Source organism: Diabrotica virgifera, chromosome 8 (assembly GCF_917563875.1).
Source record: "Diabrotica virgifera virgifera chromosome 8, PGI_DIABVI_V3a".
Lineage (NCBI taxonomy): Eukaryota > Metazoa > Arthropoda > Insecta > Coleoptera > Chrysomelidae > Diabrotica > Diabrotica virgifera.
The window spans coordinates 141,248,643-141,274,198 of record NC_065450.1 but is presented as its reverse complement, the minus strand read 5'-3'; the positions used below and the strand labels follow the sequence as shown (position 1 = coordinate 141,274,198).

Here is a 25,556-nt window from a genome sequence, read left to right as displayed (position 1 = left end):
GTACCAAATTTTCTGGAAGCCTAGGATGACGGCGAATAGCTTTTTTTAATTTATCCCATAAATGCTCAATAGGATTGAGATCTGGGCTGCCTGAGGGCCATTCTAATCTTATTAATCTAACCTCTATTTTATGAGTCAATCAGTGTTTTTATTGACAAAAAATGGTACAGCTCTTACAAAAAAAAGAAATATTCAGATAATTCAAAAAATAAAATTTTAGTGATGCCTCCGGGATAATATGACAGGACTACCTATGAAACAAAATCAGCTATTCCATTTTTTCACAGAATTTTTTAAAGTTAAAAGTAAAAGCAAACTTCTTTGTTACCGGTATAATACCAAACGATGTCAATACATGTACCTACAAACTGGTGCAAGAATCTTGAAAATCGGAACACAAATAATAAAGTTATAAATTGTCGAACTTAATCAACAATTTTGGGTGGCGGAATTTTGTGCCGGTGAGTGTACTTTTCATAATAGCAGTTTTCTATATTATGAATTAAAATACGTAAATATACAAAGTTTTCGTTATGATAATGCTCGCATTTTCAGCTTGTTTGTTTTAAAAATGTAAGATGTTGAGTATACAATATAAAACAGTGCATAAAACTTCCAATTAATTTTTATTTTCGGAAATTTATAGGGTGGCTACTTTTTTTGCCGGTCAGTGTATAAACGTTAAAATTAGATCAGCTGTATTTAATACAGCTGAACAGCTGATCTATTATTTGCCAACTTTCTATGTTAATGTTCAGTTTCTATCTACGTTTCTATACATTTTCTGATGTTCTAAATAGTCCATGTGGTGAGACCGCTCCCGTCTGGAAAAATTTCTGATTCGGTTTGTTTGTGGATTCCTATTCAAAAATGTCTCCTTTAAACAAATCTGAAGGGTGCCGGGCGGAATTTTTGGGCAGAAATTGTTTAAACGATTTTTTAAACAAATACAAAAGATCACGTTTTTTTGGTCCGGAACATATATTTTTAAGTTTTGTAGGTCATTCTAAACAAGAAAGGTATCTTGTAAATTTTCTCAAAAATTGATAGTTTTCGAGTTATAAGCGATTTAAAATCTGAAAAATGCGAAAATACGCGTTTTCGAGGCCTAAAAACTCATATTTACATTAGTATTTTTAAGGTTACCAGATACTTAAATTGAAGACTAAACATTCAGCTTCAAGATTCCGAAGAGTGATCGCGTCTAACCTTAATTTATACCGTTGATTTTTAATTGTTAAATATGCGTGTTTATCCGATTTTTTTTGCCGGTGCGGCGAGCTCCATTTCAAAAATCTCCTATTTTCCTCCGAAAAATATTTTTTCTAGATTTTTTGGGATATTCTAAATAAAATAAGTTTCTTGACATTTTTCTCAAAAGTTAATAATTTTAAAGTTATAAGCGATTTAAAATCCAAAAATGCATTTTTTGGCATTTTTCGGATTTTAAATCGTTTATAACTTTAAAACTATTAACTTTTGAGAAAAATGTGAAGAAACTTATTTTATTTAGAATATCCCAAAGAATCCATAAAAAATATTTTTCGGAGGAAAATAGGAGATTTTTGAAATAGAGCTCACCGCACCGGCAAAAAAATCGGATAAACACGCAGATTTTACAATTAGAAAACAACGGTATAAATTAAGGTTAGACGCTATCACTCTTCAGAATCTTGAAGATGAATGTTTATTCTTCAATTTAAGTATCTGGCAACCTCAAAAATGCTAATTTAAATATGAGTTTTTAATCCTCGAAAATGCGTATTTTCGGATTTTTCAGATTTTAAATCGCCTATAACTCGAAAACTATCAATTTCTAAGAAAAATTACAAGATACCTTTCTTGTCTAGAACAACTCAAAAAACCTATAAATATATGTTCCAGACCAAAAAAACGTGATCTTTTGTATTTGTTTAAAAAAATTGTTTAAACAATTTCTGCCCAAAAATTCCGCCCGGCACCCTTCAGATTTGTTTAAAGAGGACATTTTTGAATATGAATCCACAAAGAAATCGAATCATAAATTGTTTTCAGACGGGAGCGGTCTCACCACATGGACTAAAACGTCACTAAACATAACAATAAACATTGCAACAAATGAAGGGTCCAGGATTTTAATAGCTCAATGTTCCTATGTATCTAGTAGGGTGGCACTTACTGCATATGACATCAACCTGAACCTTCTTCTCAAAAGGTGAAACAATGTCCTGTTGGTAAATGGTCTTCAATTTTTAAATCTATATTACTCTAAACCTCCGAAAAGTTCCTTGCAAATAAGTTGGTAATATCAATATGGGTCTCTGCCGCATTAACATTGAAAAACAATTTATTAGGAATACCGTGACCTTTTCGTAGTAATGAATTAACATGATTCTGGAAGCTCTTAGAGTTTGATATAATCACAGAGTCACTCTGAGAAATATAAGAATCATGATAAAACCTTGTCAAATTTTTCCAACCATCAAAACCAGAAAATTCAATGTAATCGTCAACACACAGTGTATGTTTGAATTTAGCATGAGCCACTTTCTTAGCTACAATTAATTTTCTCAAATCTGGAGAAAACCATCGAGGGAATTCAGGAGACCTATAATTTTTTATGGGTACCTACAAACATGTCAATAACATTATATAAAATTTTATAAAAAGATTCAACACTTCTGTTTATATCAAGATTACACAGAATTTACTGCCATAATATTGGTACTAAGTAGTTGTTGATAACATTGTAATCAGTATTTTTAAAATCATGACAGAACAACTGTAAGCTAAGGGACAAAAATCAGCAAAAATAAACTCCAAAGATATGGTAGTGTGGTGAAAATTTTTGGAAGTAACAAATCAATTGCAGTATTGATTCCAACATTACAGTCATCATTTTTAAAGATTAAGTTTCTCCTCAGTCCCTCTGCCCTCTAATTATTTAGTTATTATTATTATTATTTATTATCTCTTTATGTATCTGTCTGTTATTTTTTTCTTTATTTTCTTGTGCACAGTGAAGGTATAAACGGTAAAACAAAAAACGATAATATGTACAAAAAAGGTAAAAACTTAAATATACATGATATCTTTTCTGAAGTTTTTAATGGTCTAAAGATGAACAGAAATCCTTGTACCTATACATACTGTCAAATTGATGTAGGCTTAGACCTGTTTCTCTATGCCACAAAGAAAACTCAGTGACAGCAATAAATGATTTGAAAACAGATGAATTGTCGGTAATGCATACTCACACAATACACTTGAGAGGTTTACCGCATTTGGTCAACAGGCCAGTATCTGCTGAATCAACAATTGATACATCTATACTTGTCGAGGATTAGTCACCAGTCTGATATCTAATGCGTAAACACACTCATTACAATAATATGTTGAAAAAATGGGTCTATGTCTGTTGACAAAAACTGATATTTACAAGTGCTCTAAAGAAGAAAGTTTAAATTGAAATTTGTTAGAAAGGTCCTAATAAAAAAATAACAATCAGAGTCAGAGAAGTAGACACTGAGACCCTGTAATCATAAACCCAGTTCACCAAATTGGGATTCACTTTTTGATTGTTTATCACTTTTTTTTATTTGTAAATGGCTTTGGCATAAACCAATAAGCCAGACTTATTTTTTATTTATAATCAACTATTTTTAATGGGAAATAAGCCACAATTTTACCAAAAAAATGATTTTATTAACGTGTCGAAGCCCAAATCGGGTTGTATTTTGACAACGAAACGTGGTTAATAGCATTGAGCAAAGAAACACCATAGACATCATTAAATTCACAACCCCAAGAAAGATGATGAGCGTTGAAATCTCCAGCAATTATAAAAGGTCGTGATAGGTTTTCGAAAAAATGTATCCATTCTCTTAATTCTATCCGAGTCTTTGGTTTAATGTATATTGACAATATGTACAGTGCTTTGTTATTAGGTAGAAGTTTCACTTCGATGCATGTACACATCATTTCCGATGGTTTCTGTACTACGACTTCTAAAAATAATCTATTGGATTTTACTAGTATGGCTACCCCACCGTAACCATCCATACGATCTGACCGAACAATATTATAACCTTGGAAGTTATAAAACTTTTCCTGTTTGAACCAGGTCTCTGACAAAGCTGCTATGGTAGTTTCTGTTGTATTTAAGAGATATTCTAAGTTTTCTTTATTGGCTACTGCAGATCTGCAGTTCCACTGTAAAATGTTGTTTGTTTATAGCTGAGAAGACGACGAAATAGTTGGTATATTGTGCATGTTTAATAATTGTTTACTAATTAATATTTGTTGTAAGTCTTGTTTCGTATCATTGGGATTATTAGTTTCCCTAAAATTTTTATAAAGTTCGGTAACAATAGTAAAAATTATATCTAAAATATCAGAGTTTGACTCTGTTTGTAGCGTGTGAGCATTTGAACTTAAATTATTTTTATATGAAGGACTATTTTTAATTGGAACATTAGTTCCTGATTGTCTAAAGTTAAATGTGTATTCTGGATCTGACTGTGTTAAGACAGGACTATTTGGTCTCTGCCTTTTGCGACCTTTAGAAGATTTGACGACTGTATATTTATTATGATTACTATTGGCCGAAAAAGTGGATGGACGGGTAACAGAAGAACTATTTACACTTTGATTAACAAGAGGGTAATTAGAAGAAGGCAAATTTTGTTGATGAGAATCTTTAATAATATTATTTGATGTTACGTCTGCATAAGATTTGCGGGGAATTTGTTTGTTGGCATCATGATAATTGATATTACTAGTAGTCATGCATTCTTTAATTAATTTCTGTCTTTTAAATTCTGGACATGACTTAATATTTGTTGTGAAGTGGTCTCCCATACAACTAAAACATTTTGGAGTTATTGTTGTTTCCTGGCACTCTTGTATTGTGGCCTTTCTGGCAATTGTTACAACGGGGGTACTCCTACATTGCTTCCTCTGGTGGCCGTAGCGCAAACAGTTGAAACAAAGTAGTACCTTTTGTTGATATGGTTCAATTTCTTTCAACACCTTATTTATAGTGACGTATTTTGGAAGTACTGGTGTTTTAAAACTAACTACACAAGATCTAGTAGGAGCATAATTTATTTTATCATCGGTAACCGTTTTTCTATTTATTCTAGAAACGTTTACTACCTTAAAATTAGAATTTATTTCGTATTTTTTAATTTTATTTTTAAGATATTCATCGGAGAATTCCGGTGAGACATCCCGTATAACACCTTGTCTAATAATAATAAATTTAGGTATATAAACCTCCAAATTGTTTTTAACAAAAACCGGATCGTTTTTGTTGTCGATAAGGTAATTAGCGTTTTTAGAATTTTTAAATTTGATTTTATTATCTAATTCTGGGAATTTTGTAAGAATAATATCACCAATTTTTAATTCATTAAGTTTGCCTTTAAAATAGCTATCCTTATTTTCAACATATTATATATGATACGGGCCAAGATCATTAATGGTATACTTAAAAATTTCTTTTTGTTTGTCATCTTTATTTTTAATAGGATCGGAAGTACTTACAGTTTGGTTGAGTTCAGCCTTACTAAAACCTTTAAAATTGCTAGGGGATTCCATTTCCACATCTGGACGACTAAAGGTGGTATTGGGAGGTCCATCAGGTTCAGGGGGCGGTTTACCGCCCGTGTCCGCACTCATTTAATTAAAAAATAGAAAACAAAACCGCGAGTTATTAGTCTATATATTATTTGAATAATTATCGATATTTATTATTCGTATTAATAAAGCGTTTAGTTTACTCGTCAGCACCGGCTATTGACACGTCCGACTCGCACGAGAACTAAAACTGAAGTGATTGTTTATCATATATCTACAATATTCTTCTTCTTGATGTGCCTCTGTTGAATGGCACCTACGCCTTGTTGAATGTTGGCGATCATCATGGCAATCTTTATTTTATCTGCAGCAGAGCGGAAAATCTGCACAAACGTTGTGTTGATCCAGGCTCTGAGGTTGTTTAACCAGGATATTCTTCTTCTTCCTGGGCCTCGCTTTCCAAATATTTTCATTGCAGGATGGCATGTAGGAAGGCATATCTGGATTCATTTCGCATAATGTGTCCAAAGTATTTTAACTTTCGAGACTTAATGGTGGTTAGTATGTCTTGGTTCTTCTTTATTCTTATGAGGACCTCATTTGTGACCCAGTCAGTCAACGGGATTTTAAGAATTCTCTGATATAGCCATATCTCAAATGCTTCCAATTTTCTGCACATATATTCGTTCAAGGTCCACGATTTAACACCATAAAAAGGACAGAGAAGACGTAGCATGTAGCATCGTAGCATTCTTACTTTTATACCAAGAGAAAAGTTGTGCTCTTGAAAAAGGTCCCCATATGGTTGAAGGTGAATTCTATCTTTTCCGGTGCGCGTTCTTATCTCTTGGTTGTTGGTCCATTCTTCATTTATTATCGTGCCGAGGTAGTTGTAGTGCGTCACTCTTTCTACATGGGTTTGGTTGATGATATCTTCAATATGAGTACATACTTATTTTAACATTAATATGCTTATAAAGAAATAAGGGTCGACTACCCTAGTGATGGGGTTGATTAACTGAAAGACACTAAGTACTCATATACAGGGTGTCCCGAAAAGATTGGTCATAAATTATACCACAGATTCTGGGGTCAAAAATAGTTTGATTTAACCTCACTTACCTATATACAATAGTGCACAAAAAAAAAGTTACAGCCCTTTGAAGTTACAAAATGAAAATCGATTTTTTTTTCATATATCAAAAACTTTCAGAGATTTTTTATTGAAAATTGACATGTGCCATTTTTATGGCAGCAACATCTTAAAAAAAAAATTAAAGTGAAATTTGTGCACCCCGTTAAAATTTTATGGGGGTTTTGTTCCCTTAAACCCCCCCCCCCCCAAACTTTTGTGTACGTTCAAATTAAATTATTATTGTGGCACCATTAGTTAAACACAATGTTTTTAAAACTTTTTTGCCTCTTAGTACTTTTTCGATAAGCCAGTGTTTATCGAGATACATTTTGAATATTTGTCGAATCCACCACATATTTGTATATTGGTTAAGTACGATTATAGACACCTGTTAATAATCTGAAAATTTATTTATCTACTCTATGTCATATTATGTATAAGTTTTTAGCTGCTCTATGTCATATTATGTATTTTTAGTTTGTGAAAGCTGTCATTATAGATAGCAGTGCGTGAAGGGTTTAAAGTGTGCGTGAAGTAACAATGTATTTTAAATGGGATTTACTTTTTCGCACACTTTCAATGGGTTTTTTGGCACACTTTCATATAATCAAATATCCTTAACTTTTGCGTTGTCATGGTGATGACAATATGAGCAATGACTTAGAACAACATTTTTGACAGTTTTGTGGTTTGAAAGTAGTTAGGATTTTTAAATGTCAGCGTGAAGTACTTTTTGCGAACTTAGGCGATGTATAGCACTCGCTCCGTTGTCACTCGTGCTCTAAAAATCGCCTGCGTTCTCAAAAAGCATACTTCACGAACTGTTTCATAAATAACTATTATAATTTACATTTTTAGGTACATTTTGAAAAAGAAGCTACATCTCGATAAAAGGTGACTTACGAAAAAAAGACTAAGGGGGCAAAAGTTTTTAAAATAGTGTGTTTAACTAATGGTACCACAATAATAGTTTAATTGGAACGTACACAAACATTTGGGGGGTTTAAAGGAACAAAACCCCCATAAAATTTTTATGTAAATATATTGAACAAGAAGCCGCATCTCGATAAAAACTGGCTTATCGAAAAAATACTAGGTGGCAAAAAACTTTTAAAAACGTTGTGTTTAACTAATGTTACCACAATAATAAATTAATTGGAACGTACAAAAAAGTTTGAAGGGGGGGGGGGGGAGTCTAAGGGAACAAAGTCCCCGTATGGGGTGGACAAATTTCACTATAATTTTGTTTTAAGATGTCCCTGCCATAAGAATGATACATGTCAATTTTCAATAAAATATCTCTAATAGTTTTCGATATATTGAAAAAGATCGATTTTTATTTTGTAACTTCAAAGGGCTGTAACTTTTTTTATGAGCACATTATTGTACTAAGGTATGTTAGGTTCAATCGAACTATTTTTGACCCCAGAATGTGTGTTATAATTTATGGCCAATCTTTTCGGGACACCATGTATAATTTATTTGTTCACTAATTAAAAATAGTTACGAGTAATTAGTTGGTGTATGATATCACTTGCGTCATCTGATCATTGTTAAATTCTTTCTTAGACTTCTTCTCTCGCTATTTTCGTATAAGCCCGCACTTCGATCGAGGTTCAACAAGTACGAGAGTGTAGACGGCCACCTTGTGTAACTTCGCCTCACTTCGTTTTACTTCCATTCTCTGTCGGTCTGGTCAAAGGGATCTTTGTCGGTATCGCACCGCTCTTTGTCGGTATCGCACTTCGAACGAGTGTGTAGAGAGGGTACTATGTATGTTTGAATGTGTGTATGTGTAAATATGTGTATATTTTAAGCATGACATCATATAGATAATTATTTGCCTGTTGTATACATTGTTTTCTTTTCTCCTTTTGGAAAAGTTATCTGAGCCGTATTAGGCATGACAGACTGTCCCGCTGCACTCGAAGTTACATCCGCCAAGGAATTTGTACCGTGGGCACCGGGGGAGAAGGGGGTGGACTTTAGTTGGTAGGCAGTTAGCCAGAGGGTGCCCGTAGGCAGGACTTCTTAGGGGGAAATGCATGGGGTAAACTCTTCCTCTCTGAATCCAACACACGCTTAGCCATCCTTAAGTGGACACGGCTAGGTACGGTATTTAGAATATTTACCACCTCCTCAAAAAAAAGAGAGGGTACTTCGGTCAACTTTGGCGAAGTAACTTCGCCGAGAGTGTGGAGCCCGTTTAAGTATATATCTAATGTCTATTTGTTTATATGCATTCGGTTTTACTACATGATTCTCAATACAATAACAAACTTTATGATTACCTTTACCTTGCACTTTCTCTAGGTCGACCAGCGGTGCGTGTGCTAGTTACGTAAATATTCAATGTCACGTAATTTAATACAAGCAAATACAAACATTCGCATTGAGTAATACTTCGTCTATTTTTATTAAAAAGGATTTTAGATTTAAAACTTAATTTGCTAATGACTTAATTAACTCTTAGTTTCTGGATGCTTAATTAAATCCCTTTACATGCTTGCTAGGGCTGTTATCCTTTTTAGCATATTTAGTCATTGGCGGAACAATGCTATGCAGACACAAAGATGAATATATGAGTCCATTTGGCTCATCATAAAAGATCATTCACATTAATTTGGCGTAGCACAGAGAATAATAAAGAAAATAGAGATGAATATTTACAACGATTAAATAGAAATATAGGTGTATACCCTATTCCACGAACATACGCCTGTTTTGGATTACTTCGACAACGAATATTTTACTGTGCAAAATAAGAAGAACGAAAGTAAATTGCAAATTACATTGTTGTTTATTGGAATAATTATTAGCGCCATTTATTTCGTACTTCATATGTTGCACAGTAAACTATTCGTTGTCGAATTAATCCAAAACAGGCGTATGTTCGTGGAATGGCCCATATAATTATTATTCCTAAAATATAACGTATTTTCAGGATTATGTGCAACATGCTGTTCCTCCTTCATTCTGGAATTAGGTAACAACTTTTCTGAATTACGGAACAATGGTGGAGATTGGTTGATCAAATTTTATGCTCCTTGGTGTGGACATTGCCAAAGATTGGAGCCTGTATGGGCTGAAGTGAGTGAAGCACTTGATGACTCAAATATTCGAGTTGGCCGAGTAGATTGCAGTCATTATCCAGCCATTGCTACCGAATTTGGTATCCGTGGATATCCAACAATCAAGTTGTAAGTACTTATTAAAAATTTATTACATTACATCAGAATTGTTTTGAGGAATGTACAGTATGACAAGGGAGAAGTAGCTGGCCATCAATGTGTAAATAAAAAAGGAAGTGGATCAGTCCCCATCATCAATATATTTGTTCACTAATATGTCTCCATTTCTTCCAGTCTATCATCTTCTCTTTCCATTTTGTAATTCCTGCCCTGCTGAGGTCCTCCTCTACTTCAGCTAACCATTTCGATCTGAGTCAACAACATCTCCTTTTTTCTCCTGGTTGCCATATCATAGCTTTTGATACTGGATTCTGCTTTCTTTATTATATCTTCTCCATTTAAGTCTTCTAAAATTTCTTTATTCATTCTCCTTCTATACTCTTGTTCTTCGATTCTCACTGGACCCCGTATTGTTCTTATCATCTTTCGTTCATTTATCCTTAATTTCTCTTCTTCTTTTTTTGTCATAGTCATCATTTCTGCCGCATACATTGTTATTGGTCTTATTATTGTTTTATAAATATTCATTTTTGTTTGTTTGGTCAATATTTTACTCTTTAGTAGTGTTTTACGATATTTGTTTGGTATACCCGGTTTGTCGCAGTTATTCTTCCTTCGATCTCCGTTTTTCTTTCCCCTTAGTTGTTTATCATAACGCCTAGGTATTTAAGTTTTTGTATATCTTCGATTTTTTTATTTCCTATCCTTATCTTTCTGTTTTGTTCTCCTTTTCCAAGTCTCATTAGTTTTGTTTTCTTCTCATTAATTTTTAGTACCATCTTCTTCCCCTCTTCTTCAATCTTTATTTTTTCATGATTTTTCTCGTTTTTGTTACTACAGTAGAACCCCACAAATCCGAACTAATTAGGGGGACCGCCTGTTCGGATTCCGAAAAATTTGGATTATCCGAAAGTTAGCCTAACTAATAATTCAAAGTTTTCGTTGTCGTTGATTTTGAATCGCTGCACTTGTCTCGCTCTCTTCTCTTCCACCCATCTCAGAATGATGTCACTGATGTAGAGCCAGTGTCATTGTTTGTTATTAGGCGCTAACTCAGTGGCTAGATTTTCAATTTGAAGAAGTAGTACAACAGGATGAGAAAACGAAGAAGAAATTGCAATTACAGAGTGGATTGAAGCTGACGACAATGGACAATAAGAATTTACGGATGAAGACATTGTAGACTTGGTTCAACCTCAAGGCAACCCTAATGAAGATGAAGAAAGTGAGGAAGTTGTTTCCCTGCCATATCGAGTGTGACACGCAGATGCCACTAAAGCTCTGGGAGCGGCTCTATTTTATTTGGAGCAGAACTCTGCTGCGTTACCGGTTGATGTAATGTTTGTTGTTCTGAAGCTATTTTCTTGTGGCATTTTTATAATCAAGTATATTCAAATGGGAAATAAGCCACAATTTTACCTAAAAATGATTTTATTAACGTTTCGACGCCCAAGTCGGGTGTCGTTGTCAAAATATAAAATAATACTAAATAAACAAAAATGTTGTTGCTTAGTAAAAAATTCTTCTAATAATTTATTTAATCTGACTCATTTATATCGGCAATTCAGACACGTATTATACATTTCAAAGTAGACGACTTTAAAATGATATTGCCAATATTGATGAGTCAGATTAAATAAATTATTAGAAGAATTTTTTACTAAGCAACAACATTTTTGTTTATTTAGTATTATTTTATATTTTGACAACGACACCCGACTTGGGCGTCGAAACGTTAATAAAATCATTTTTAGGTAAAATTGTGGCTTATTTCCCATTTGAATATACTTGATGATGTAATGTTTATGCGTAAATGTACCATGCGTCAATAGAAAACGACCGACTTCTTTAAGTATGCTCCTTAAGACTGCAGACGTTCTCGCAAGAGTATGGACAGTATTTTTGGAATCAAGTTTGGCCTACAAGAGAACCGACGTTAAGTATATGTTTATGTTTAACCTTTATAAGCACTGCGTATCAAGTACGTATTCATTTTTAAGAAATTTTAAATGTCAAAACCTATTAATCCTAGATTGTTCAATTTTCTGGTTTTACTCTGTATAATAAATATATTTTTAAGTTTTTGTCTTGAATTTTTTTACTTTCCGTTGGTTCGGATTTGCCGAACGTTCGGATTAGCGGGGTTCGGATTTGCGGGGTTTTACTGTATCGCTATATCATCTGCATATGCGATTAGTTGGTAACCTGATGCTCTTAGGTTTTCCTTGTGGATCTTTTTTAACGCAAAATCTACTGCAGGTTAAATAGTGTTGCTGACAGTGCGTCTTTAAATAAATAAAGGGGTGACCTTGTCTCACCCCTTTATTTATTTCGAATTCTTCCGTGTCCCCTTTTTGTGTTAGAATACTGACTTTTGATTTGTTCATTGACATTTTTATTAGGTTTCTTAGTTTTTTACCTAGTCCTTGATATTTTAGGGCTCTCGCTATTTCCTTTCTCTTTATTGAGTCAAAAGCGTGTTCAAAGTCTGTAAATAATATTTCTATTTGATGTTGATGTTCGTGTGTTTTTCCATGATTTGTTTAATGACATGTATTGCATCTTTTGTTGATCTGCCTTTTATGAAACCGCGTTGGTATTGGTATTGTCCTATGATATTTTTTGTTTCATCCGTTAAGGCTATGGGTACATAATTCGCAAATATTTTACGTGTATCTCTACTTTTTCTGTCTTTACACGGCAAATTACGTGTAGTAAAATTCACACTTGTATGGATATGTAAACATTACTAGAATGTCATTCTACTTGAAAATGTCATCATTAATTTAAAGAGATGGGTTTTGAATGTTCTTGGATAATTGTTATTTTTATAATTGCAAATTATTAATTCAATTATTAAATGTGATAATTTTTTAACTAACTATGTATTCAGTGATTGTAATAATTTATTTGTACAACAAAGACTAATACTCAATCAAGAAAAGAGGAAAAGTGATTTTTTAATAATATATTGTTATGGAACGCTTACAATTTTGAACATCTTTAGCAACAAAATACTTGGATTACAGAATATATTATCCTGATGTATTCTCTGCTTGGATCTTCCACAAATAATACACAGTAAATAACTTTTTACTAAGTTCACGTCTTAAATCAATTATTTATCAAATACATTATATATCAATAATATTTAATCAATAACTCAACATATTCCCGATGCAATGTCAAATATTTAAAATTGTCACTGATTGTCAGTGTCTAACTGACAATATATGCTGACAATATTATATTCGGCTGAGTGCGTTGTAAGACAAAGATAGATTTGGAAAATATTACCACGGCATTGTGTTCATTTTTTTCGAATCCTGAAAAAACCAATAAATATTTTTGAAAAATTTAAACACAGAATGAAAGACTAAATTATTACCGAGGGCCGAAAGTCCCTTAGAATAAATAAAAAGTTTATTTTGAATGATATATTTGAAATTAAAAATCACTCTAAATTTTCTCTTAGTTTTTCACCCCTGTAACTTATTAAAATAAACATTATAGAAATTCTCAGGGACTTTCGGCCCTCGATAATAACGTAATCTTTCATTCTGCGTTTAAATTTTTCAAAAATACTTATTAGTTTTCTCAGGATTCGAAAAAAATGAATCCCCATTTGAATAGCATTGCAGCCGAAAATACGTACCTATCCTCTTAATCTTTTTTGTATTGTTGACGATAATATTTTATTGGGACCGTGCAAGTTCGGCAAAGCGACTTCTATTTCTACGCTCTGTACTTTTATTCGCACTTTTAATTATATTGGCCAATTATATTAGTCCTGGTTGCTGGATAATTGTCAAGGCCATAGTCCAAAAAAATAATAAGAAGAAAAAATAAGATGCAGGTTATGTTATGCAAACATAAACAATTGTATGTAGTAAATAAAATTAGTTATTAAAATGCAGTACTGCAAGCAAAATACAATTAATTAAATTTACCTTTATATAATAATTGCATATCATATCAATATTTTGGAGCAATATATAATTTTTCTGCTTCAATGACAGAAGGTATGAAATATACGTCAATTTGACAATTTCAATTGACAATATGAATTATTTAAGATAGTTGCAATATTTCTCCGCGACTCGCGCACAGTCGTTTCTCGTTTCCCTTCCAAGTACTTGCACACCGCGAATAGGCACCGTTCAATAGTGTAATACTTCTGTAGTTCTTGCACTCATGCTGGCCTTATTTTTTATGGATCGTTTTAATTCGTCCAATTTTCCACTCGTTCGGCATTGTCTCCTCTTTCCATATTTTCTTAAGCAATTTGTGAATTTTTTTATGTAACATGTACCCTCCGTATTTCATTAGTTTTAGATTTATTCCGTCCTTCGAAATTGTCTCCTCCTTCCATATTTTCTTATAGCCACTTTACACGATGCAACTAATTGCACAATTTCTTGCAGCAATAGAAATTGCATCGTGTCATACGAAAATTGCACAGAAAAGCTGCAACTTCTTGCAGCAATTTCTTGCTGCAAGAAGTTGCAGCTAAATAGAACATGTTCTATTTTTCATGCAATTTTTTCTGTAATTTGGTCATATTTTTAGTGACTTTTAAGGCTACACTGTTTGTTTTTACTACATTGACATTCTGTCATCCTAAATTTCAAACTAAACAATTTTTTTAACAAAACTAGAGAACTTTTTACCAATTTCACGCTGCACAGATAACATTCTGGTGGATAACTTTAATTATGAGCATAGGGATTAAAAAAACTATTTTCTATTTGTATTTCTTAAAACTTGTTTCCCTTTTAAATGAATAAATAGGTATACTTGCATTAGGTATTAATTGATTTTGTTATAATACATACAAGAATAAAAAACCGCTAAACGCCGTAAAAATGAGTGGCGCATAAAATATTCAAGCTACAAAAGATCTGATATGAATGTTACGTGGCGCGAAAATGGATTTTCATTTGATGCAAAACAAAATTTTAGTTTTATTTTAAAATATTTTTCAATAATATTTGATAAATTTGAAGTAAACGCGCCACAAAAGAGTAACTTTGATACAGTTTGAATTTTGAAACTCTTTTGTGGCGCGTTTACTTCAAATTTAGCAAAAATAATGGAAAAATATTTTAAAATAAAACTAAAATTTTGTTTTGCATCAAATGAAAATCCATTTTCGCGCCACCGTAACATTCATATCAGATCTTTTGTAGCTGGAATATTTTATGCGCCACTCATTTTTACGGCGTTTAGCGGTTTTTTATTCTTGTATCAGGAGTTTTTCAAAGGTATTTATAAATTAAATGTATGAAGTTGAATGCAATGTTCCTCTATTACACGTCAAGCTTTATAAATTGTCACATTTGTTGCATTATCTCCCAAATGATCTAGTGTCCATCGAATGTACACTAGATTTTTTTCTATTCGAAATAGATTGAAGAAAAAATATATTGAGATGGCCGGTAAATGAAGTCGGATTACCCGTTGCCAGATCAAATTTAGCGTCGTTACCACTACAACTACATAAACCATTTGGGGAATAATCGTTAATTGGATTATACTTTTGTTTCTTAATAACTTCTAAACGGCTTAACCGATTTTGATCAGTAAACATGAGTTTGAAACGTATTAACCAGTAGTATCTGATGGATCTAAGGTCAAGTATGATAACTGAAGCTATTACAGGAATTATTGAGCTTTCGAAACCGTTTTTCCCACAGGAAATAGATTTTATCATAATTATGAAGCCTATAACCTAAAAATTCGAATTTTCCCGGATATGAGGTATACATCGTTAGATTCGTCTTGAGTCCTTCTACAAACGCTAAGTTATTGGCGCAATTCGTACGTTGAAATGTTGAGTAATTGTCGAAAAACCAAAATTTTCAAAGTTTAGTTTTTCAGTTTTTCGGCTATACTGAGCCGTGTATATGTCTGATCCTGACGGCTTAGACACCATTTGAAAGCTTAAGTCAACACTATTGATTTGATGTATTTGCGGTTCTCCTGCCTCTTCGTGGTCCGAATATATATACCCCCAAAAAATATGCTGTTTTGTACCTACCAAGTCCTATAGCTGGATTATGGGTGGTCAAAAGTAACAAACTACACCGGTTCTAAATCGGCCCTGACCCCCTCTTTAAACACAGAGAAAAATATCAAATCGGTTTAACTTTCAAACACACATACATACATATCCACAAACATTTTCCCTTTTTTAAATAAAAATTGAGTCACATTTCTAAGCTCTATAACTTTTGAATGGTATAACCGATTTTCAAAATTAGACATGCGTTGGAAAGGTAATGATCAGTTCTATTAGAAGCCGCAAAGGTTGGACACATTTTTAAACTTTTTGGGAGTTTTGGTGACGAGAACGAAAAAGAGACCCTAAATAGGAAGGGCCGTAAAATCTACACCCTTGGACCAAAATCGATGGTTGACATATAAATGGGTGAGTCTTTTCTGAACTTTAAGATGGGAGTTAGCCCAATTTTCAATTCAGTCAGATTTAGAAAATCGAAAATTTTGTGTATATATAGTGTCGCGTGTAGGGTGGTGTGGGTGTGCGCCACTGGCGAGAACTGCCGTTCTCTGGTAATGTTCAAAATTAGACATACGTTGGAAAGGTAATGATCAGTACTGTTAGAAGCCGCAAAAGTCGGACTTAAATTTTCGAAGTTTTTGGGAGTTTTGGGGACCAGAACGAAAAACAGACCCTAAACAGGAAGGGCCGTAAAATCGACACCCTTGGACCAAAATGGATGGTTGAGATATGAATGGGTGAGTCTTTTTCTGAACTTGAAGATGGGAGTTGGCAAAATTTTCAATTCAGTCAGATTTAGAAAATTGAAAATTTCGTATATACAGGGTGTAACAAAAATACAGGTCATAAATTTAATCACATATTCTGGGACCAAAAATAGTTCGATTGAACCTAATTTACCTTAGTACAAATCTGCACATAAAAAAAGTTACAGCCCTTTGAAGTTACAAAATGAAAATCGATTTTTTCCAATATATCGAAAACTATTAGAGATCTTTTATTGAAAATAGACCTGTGGCATTCTTATGGTAGTAGTATCCTAAGAAAAAATTATAGTGAAATTTGGGCACCCCATAAAAATTTTATGGGGGTTTTGTTCCTTTAAACCCCCCCAAACTTTTGTGTACGTTCCAATTTAATTATAATTGTAGTACCGTCAGTTAAACACAATATTTTAAAAACTTTTTTGCCTCTTAGTACTTTTTCGAAAAGTCAGTTTTTATCGAGATATTTTGAATATTTGTCAAATCCACCACATATTTGTATATGGCTAAGTACGATTATGGAGACTTGGTAATAATATGAAAATTTATTTATGATTTACATTTTTAGGTATATTTTGAACCGTATTAAAAAAGAAGTAATATCTCGATAAAACGTGCCTTCTCGAAAAAATATAAAGAGGCAAAAAAGTTTTAAAAATACTGTGTTTAACTAATGGTACCACAGTAAAAGTTTAATTGGAACATACACAAACATTTGGGGGGTTTAAAGGAACAAAACCCCCATAGAATTTTTATGTAAACATATTAAAGAAGAAGCCGCAACTCGATAAAAACTACCTTATCGAAAAAATACTAGGAGGCAAAAAAGTTTAAGAAATATTCAGTTTAACTAAGGGTACCACAATAATAATTTAATTGGAACGTACACAAAAGTTTGGGGGGTTTAAGGGAACAAAACCCCATAAAATTTTTATGGGGTGCACAAATTTCACTATAATTCTTTTTTTAAGATGATCCTGCTATAAGAATGCCACATGTCCATTTTCAATAAAAAATCTCTAATAGTTTTCGATATATTCAAAAAAATCGATTTTCGTTTTGTAACTTCAAAGGGCTGTAACTTTTTTTATCTGCACATTTGTACTAAGGTAAATTAGGTTCATTCGAACTATTTTTGGTCTAAGAATATGTGATTTAATTTATGACCTGTATTTTCGTTACACCCTGTATAATAGTGTCGCGTGTAGGGGGTGTATTTCTGCGCCACTGGCGAGAACTGCCGCTATCTGGTAATCTTTCCGATATAAAACTAACAGCTTCGATAACTAATAAATCGAAAACTATTAATTTTATCAAAAAAATGTATAGTGAACATTTTTTGCTTATACAGTAGAGCGTCGATAATCCGAACGATCGCTAATCCGAACGCAAAAAATATAAAATTAAAAAATATGATCGCGGACCGAATTTTTGGATTTAATATGACAATATGGGAGAAAATATGACCACGGATTTTTGTTTTGTTTATGCAGAAATACTATGTTTATTATGCAGGTATTTTATTCCTTGTAACTAAAACGTATGTACATATGTACATGCACTATGTTTATGAGCTTTGTATGTATTTTGAACATATGTTCGATAATCCGAACAATTTGATAATCCGAACTACCCCTGTACCAATTAGTTCGGATTATCGACGCTCTACTGTAATTAATATTTTTACCAGCATTTGCGGTCAAAATATAAAAAAAAATTTCCACCCTCGAGATGAGGTGGCAACCACCCCATGGTAAAAGCGTCTTTCGGCATCATATAGATTTTGATCCTTGGACTATCCACTACTTATTGTCAAATTTTTAAGCAAATCGATCCATTCTGTAAAAATTGCGAAGTGAAAAATTTCAGTTCCTGGACTAATTACACTTTTGGAGCTCTATAACTTCTGAACGACTTACCTGATGTTGATCACTAAACATGAATTTGAAACGTATTGACAAGTAGTATCTGATGCATCCAAGATCGAGTATGATAACTGAACGTATTACAGGAATTATTGAGCTTGAAAAACCGTTTTTTCCCATAAGAAATAGATTTGATCATACTTATGAAGCCTATAACTTAAAAATTCGAATTTTTCCAGATATAAGGTATACACCGTTAGACGCGTCCTGAGTCCTTCTACAAACGCTCAGTTATTGGCGAAATTCGTAAGTTGAAATTTTGAGTAATTGTCGAAAAACCAAAATTTTCAAAGTTTAATTTTTCAGTTTTTTTACTATGGTGAGCACTGCGTATGTCTCAGCTTGATCGCTTAGGCGCCATTTGAAAGCTTAACTCAACCCTATTGATTTGGTGTATTTGCGGTTTTCCTGTTTTTCCTTGAACCTAAGATATATACGCCCAAAAAATATGCTATTTTGTATTTACCTAGTCCTCTAGCTAACTTACGGGTAGTCAGAAGTCAAAAATTAGACCGGTTCTGAATCGGCCCTCACACCCTCTTGAAACACAGAAAAAAAAATTCAGATCGGTTTAACTTTTCCACACACATACATACAAACATACATATCCACAAACATTTTCCATTTTTTAAATAAAAATTGAGTCATATTTCTGAGCTCGATAACTTTTGAATGGTATAACCGATTTTCAAAATTAAACATGCGTTTGAAAGGTAATGATCTATGCTATCAGAAGCCGCAAAGGTCGGGCTTAAATTTTTGAAATTTTTGGGAGTTTTGGGGACGAGAACGAAAAACAGGCTTTAAATGGGAAGGGCCGTAAAATCCACACCCTTGGACCAAAATGGAGAAGTAACATATAGATGGACGAGTCTTTTCCTAAACTTTAAGATGGGATTTGGCCCAATTTTCAATTCAGTCAGGTTTAGAAAATCGAAAATTTCGTGTATATATAGTGTCGCTTGTAGGGGTGTTGTGCGCCACTGGTGAGAATTGCCGTTCTCTGTGGATTATTATAATTTTCTCAAATTATAATCTAACATTTTTATCTAATATCTGATAACTCTACTCAAAAAATTACATTTAATTTATAAAAACGACATAACCTAAAATTTATGCTATTTTGTCAAAGTTTCTGTCTATTTCATGTCAGTTTATGCAATTGCTTGCACCGTATAATCACTTTATTGCAGAAAGTTAGTTGCAACTTATTGCACAAGTTCTTGCGCAAGAAATTGTGCAATTAATTGCGCAATTACTTGCATCGTGTAAAGTGGCTATTAAGCAATTCGTGTATTTTTTCATGTAACATATCCCCTCCGTATTTTATTAGTTTTAGATTTATTCCGTCCTTCGGCATTGTCTCCTCTTTCCATATTTTCTTAAACAATTCGTGTATTTTTTCATGTAACATATCCCTTCCGTATTTTATTAGTTCTAGATTTATTCCGTCCTTCCCAGGCAGGTGCCTTTCCATTATTCCCATTCATCATAATGTCTTACTTTTTCTCATGATGGTTCCTGTGTAATAGTTTCTTCTTCATCCTCTTCTTCTAATTCTGTAAATTTATTTGTCCATATTTCTTTATATTCTTTCTCTTCCTCTACATTTTTTCCTTGTTTGTCTTTTATTCCTTTTAGTTTATCTTTGAATGTTCTTTTATTTTATTATAGAATTTTTTTTGAATTTCTGTTGTATTTTTCGTTCTCTATGTCTTGAATCTTTAGATGTATCCATGTTGTCGTTTTTCTTTTCTGTTTATTTTTTCCCCTCTTTTCTCAGTAATTCGTAGTTTTCTCTGTCTTCTGCCGTGTTTGTTCTTGCCCATTTTAATCTCGCTTCCACTTTTCTTTCCATATTTTTTTGGCATTCGATATTGTACAATTTTTTTTTCTTCTCCTTCTTCCTTTTACCAATTGTTTTTTCTGCTGCTTCCTGTATGGCTTCCTTTATGCAGCTCCACTCCCGTTTCACATCAACACATTCTTGATTGTCATCCATTGTTAGATATTTTTCCGGTTCTTCCTGATATTTCCTTTTTACTTGCTCTTCTTTTAGTTCTTCAGTGTTCCATTTCGTTTGTTTGCTTTTATTTTTGCTCTTGCTGTTTTTTGTTTTATTTTGCCAGTACCACTCAATGATCTGAATCAGCACAGACTCCTCTGTAAGAGCTTAACATCCTTAATTGATGATTATCTCCTACTGTTAATCAAAATATGGTCTATCTGAGATTTAGTTTGCTGGTCTGGTGATATCCCTGTTATTTTGTGTCTGTCATGATGTGGAAACTTTGTACTGGTTATGACCATATCTGTTCTTGTTGCTAGGTTGCATAATCGTTGCCCATTGTCATTTGTCCTTTCGTATATTGTGTATCTTCCTGCTACAGTTTCAGTGTATTGTTCTTTCCCTATTTGGGCATTGAAGTCTACCACTACCGAATGCGGTGTTGCTGCATGAAAAATTTAGTTATGATGTGAAAAAAATTAGGTATATGGTATATTAAATGTTATTTTAGATAATAATGAAACAATGAATATGAAAATATTTTTGGCTTTATTACATTAATATTAAATATTATTAAATAATTTATATCTCTACGACTATGTTAATGACATTTTTCTTTCAGTATTTCTCCAAAGAGTGATGTAACATTTAGTGGAGATAGAAACAAAGATGATATTGTTCAGTTTGCTCTTAGGATGGCAGGACCACCTGTTCATATTATAAGTTCCTCGAATGATCTGTCTAAGGTTAAGAGTTCCGGTGATGTATTTTTCATGTATAATGGAGCCCTGAAAGGGGAGTTGTGGAATATATTTTATGATGTATCTAAACGATTCAGAGCCCATTCGCAATTTTTTGCCTTCAATGAAAATGCTGGAGATGCCACTAATACACCCTCAATTTATGTATATAAAGACAGTAAAGCACATTTCTTTAAAGGTATGTAGATTTATTTTTTGAATTTTTTTACTTAACCATATTAAGAAGCAAATTTTAATTGATATTTTATGGACTTTACAGTCTTTAAACTTTTAAACTTGATTTATTAGTCATGTTGTGACTGGCTGATTGACACCTAGTCCATTATTATTAAAAACAAAAAAACTGTACAACTGTACACTATTGAATAGCATCAGAGCAGTAGCTGCTTGTGGGTAATTAACCCATTATAGGCCACCGTCCTATTTACAGATCACTGAAAATTTTATTTTTTTTAACCCTTAAAATTTGTTTAAATTTAAAGAAAAAGTTTCCCTAGATATTTTAGGCTGTAGTAAACTAAATTATAATAACAATGGACAAATTTGCTGACTTTGTTTAGATTTACAGATTTAATAATAAAATTTTCATCGCCCCTTTTTTATCGTTTACTGAATTGTTCTTGTTGAGTAATATTTATTATACACTATATTCATGAATATATCTCGAAAATATAAATTGTTGAACATTTAGTCCAGGAATCGAAGGTTTTCACCCCGCAATTTTTACAGAATATGTAGATCCATTTGCTTGAAAATTTGAGAATAAGTAGTGGATAGTCCAAGGATCAAAGTCTGTGGCCGGCCACTCTTTGGATCCACCAAAGTAGTTTCCTATGATTGACCGTGGGCGACTGTGGCCGGCCTATATGATGCCGAAAGACGCTTTAGCCATGGGGATGGTTGCCACCCCATCTCGGGGATGGAATTTTTTTATTATATTTTGACCCCAAAAATTAGTTAAAAAAATTAATTTTAAGTAAAAAATGTTCTCTACATTTTTTTTTATAAAATTAATAGTTTTCGATTTATTCGCTATCGAAAGTGTTAAGTATCTAGTTTTATATTGAAGAATAGCTTTTAATCAGTTTTCTGTCAATAACTCAAAAATTATTCATCAAAACAACTCCAATTAACAAAAATGTACTTACCTTTTGAAAAAATAAACAAAATGTTTTTTTTTTAATTATCTTTAACACTAATAGTAACTTTCTTTCTTCTTCTTCTTCTTCTTCTTATAATAGGCCTCTTGGCCTGTTCCTTACCGATTTTGAGCTTGTATTCGTAGCTTTGATGTTGACTGCCACCTTCTGACTGCCATCTCGCCACCTTTTAAAGGGCCTTCCTATTGGTCTCTTGCCTGTTGGCTTCGAATCCCTGGCTATACGGGCTATTCGCTCGCTGCCCATTCTCATTACATGCTGATTCCACTCTCGTCGTCTCTGTCTTCCCCACCGTACTATATCTTGTATGTTATAGAGATCTCTTATTCTGTCGTTCGGTATTCTGTCTCTCAATGTTTTCCCAGTTATTGACCTCAGCGTTCTCATTTCTGATGTTCTCAGTATCCTCTTGGTTTCTGCTGTGTCACATCTTGTTTCTATCGCTTACGTCATGATCGGTCTTACACATGATTTGTATATGCGTACTTTCCCTTCCAGCCTCATATCTTTGTTTCTCCAGATGACATCCCTCAGACATCCTGACACGTAATTGGCTTTATTTGCTTGCTTTCAGACGCTCTCTTTAACATCTCCATAACTACATATTTCGATTCCCAGATATTGGAATCTCGAGACTTGTTCAATTAGTTCGTTGTTAATTACTAATTTGCATCTTATGGGTTCCCTTGACACTACCAGGGATTTTGTCTTGGCTGTTGATATTTTCATGTTGTAGTTCTTCGCCACTGTATTGAAAGTTTGTGCCATTCGCTGTAGGTTATCCTCGTTATCGGAGATTAAGATTCCGTAGTCAGCATAACAGAGGATTTTTATTTGTTTTTCCGCCATCTTATATCCTTTTCCAGTACCTTTAATGTTTTCTATGATTTTGTCCATGACTAAATTAAAAAGCAATGGGCTCAAGCTATCCCCTTGTCTGATTCCCGAGTTGATTTCTACTTCCGATGTTAGTTCATTCTCGACTTTTATTCTGATTTTGTTCTTCGTATTAATGTCTTTAATTATCCTTATCATCTTGTTGGGCTGATTTTTCTCCTTTAGCAATCTTAGCACATCTTCCAATCTTACACAATCGAAGGCCTTAGTCAGATCTATAAAGCACATAAATGCAGGTTTATTATATTCCAGTGCTTTCTCAGCAATTTGTCCGGCTATGAATATGGCGTCTATTGTGGACCTATTTTTCCGAAAACCTTGTTGTTCCTCACTAATTGTGTATTCTTCATTTATTTTATTGGCAAGTATTTTTATTAAGAGTTGTTCTCAGCAAGGTGATGGTACGGTAGTTGCTAGGGTCTTTGCTGTTTCCTCTCTTGTGTATAGGTATTGTTATACTCGTCCTCCACTGGTCTGGTACACGCTGGCTACATATTATTTCTTGAAAGAGGATCTCATATGTTTTCGATTAAGGTTTCTCCTCCGTATTTCAGGAGTTCATTTGGTATCCCATCGGGTCCTGGTGCTTTTCTTTTTTTTAATTTACGTATGTTATTCCTTATTTCTTCTTTTGTGATTTCTAGTTCTGTGTCTATGTTGGATTCGTCTTCATTTCCTGTTTCTTCCTCTTCTTCAGGTACTATAGTATCTTCGTTATATAGTTCTTCTATATAGGCGGTCCATTGTTCTGCTTCTATTCTATTTAAACTTCTGTATTCGTTAATGGGTTTTTTCCTATTTTTTAGTATTTTCCAAACTTTTCTTTGCGCCCCATACAAATCGTGTTCCATTTCTTTGGTATGGTTTGTTCAACAGTAAATGGTTTGAATTCAATTAGTGCGGTCGTAAATATTAAATTTATCTGACCTGGCCCATTGTTAAGACCCACCCGGAGCGATAAGCCACCGAGGTAGACAGAGTTGGTCTTTTGCAATTAACACTGACTAGACGGTACTCCCATAATAAAGCCTAAAATAAATTTTACCTGAAACCGGGCCTTTTATACTATTATCGGTTAATCCGGGCTGTTTATAGTGGTAACTAATTGAACTTAACCATTTACTGTTTAACATACTATAAAGCGTGTCCAATATTCCCTTTTTATATTTCTTATCTTAGAATTAATGTCATTTCTTGTGTCTCTGTATTGTTGGTAATTGTTTGGTGTTTTGTTAGTGCAGTATTGTAGGTACGCTTTCCTCTTCTCATACGCTAGATCTCTTATTTCAGTATTGAACCAGGGCTTTGATATTTTTGTTGCATTCAGGTTAATTTTTCTGACCCCGATGCTTTCCTTTGCGGCTTGTAATATATTATATTCTATTTTTGCCCATGTCTCATTTACTCCTTCACCTGTTGTTACTGGGTTTATCTCAAATCTTTGTTCTAAACGTCTTTTATACAGCCGTTTTGTGTTTTGGTTCTCTAGAGACTCAATGTTTAGTTTTTCGAAGTACTTGGGTGGTTTTTTCTTGTTTTGTGGTATTTTGAGCAAAAATTTTCCAAGCACCATTTTATGGTCTGATCCGATATTGGGCGATGTTAATGCTCTTACGTCTAGTATTTGTTTAGGTATGATTTCTCTATTTGTAATTATATAGTCTATTGTTGATTGTTGGCCTTGCGTGTTTTGCCACGTGTATTTGTGTTGGGGTTTGTGTGGAAAAAACGTGTTGTTTATTCTCAACAAATTTTGGGTACAGAATTCAACAAGGTATTCTCCATTTCGGTTCAATGTATCTTCGTTAAATCGTTGTTTGGTATTATCTATGCTGTCGTTTCCTATTCTTGGATTGAGATCTCCAAGAATAATTATTTTTTCGTTTTTCTGTATCTTGTCGATTACATCCTGTAGTTTATTATAGAAGTCTTCGGTCTCTCCCTCGGGTTTACTTATATCTGGTGCGTAGACTGATATGATGTGGAGTTTAGTGTTTTCCATATTCAAAGTCGTCATCAGGATTCTATGGTTGATATATTCGATGGTTTCTATGCTCTTTTCAAATTTCGTGTGGATTATAAGGCTCACTCCTGAGCTAGCATAGTCCCCCTTGTCTTTTCCGCTGCATATGAG

General features: G+C 33.3%; 1 protein-coding gene across 1 annotated transcript in view; it reads left to right on the top strand.

Moving 5' to 3' along the window:
• Positions 1-25,556, top strand: part of LOC126889812 (protein disulfide-isomerase TMX3-like) — a 107,596-nt gene that overhangs the window by 12,173 nt on the left and 69,867 nt on the right. Inside the window, exons 2-3 of the mRNA XM_050658475.1 lie at positions 9,639-9,894; positions 21,227-21,543. Coding sequence (XP_050514432.1) covers positions 9,639-9,894; positions 21,227-21,543 — 573 coding nt within the window. The remainder of the gene's footprint in view (positions 1-9,638; positions 9,895-21,226; positions 21,544-25,556) is intronic.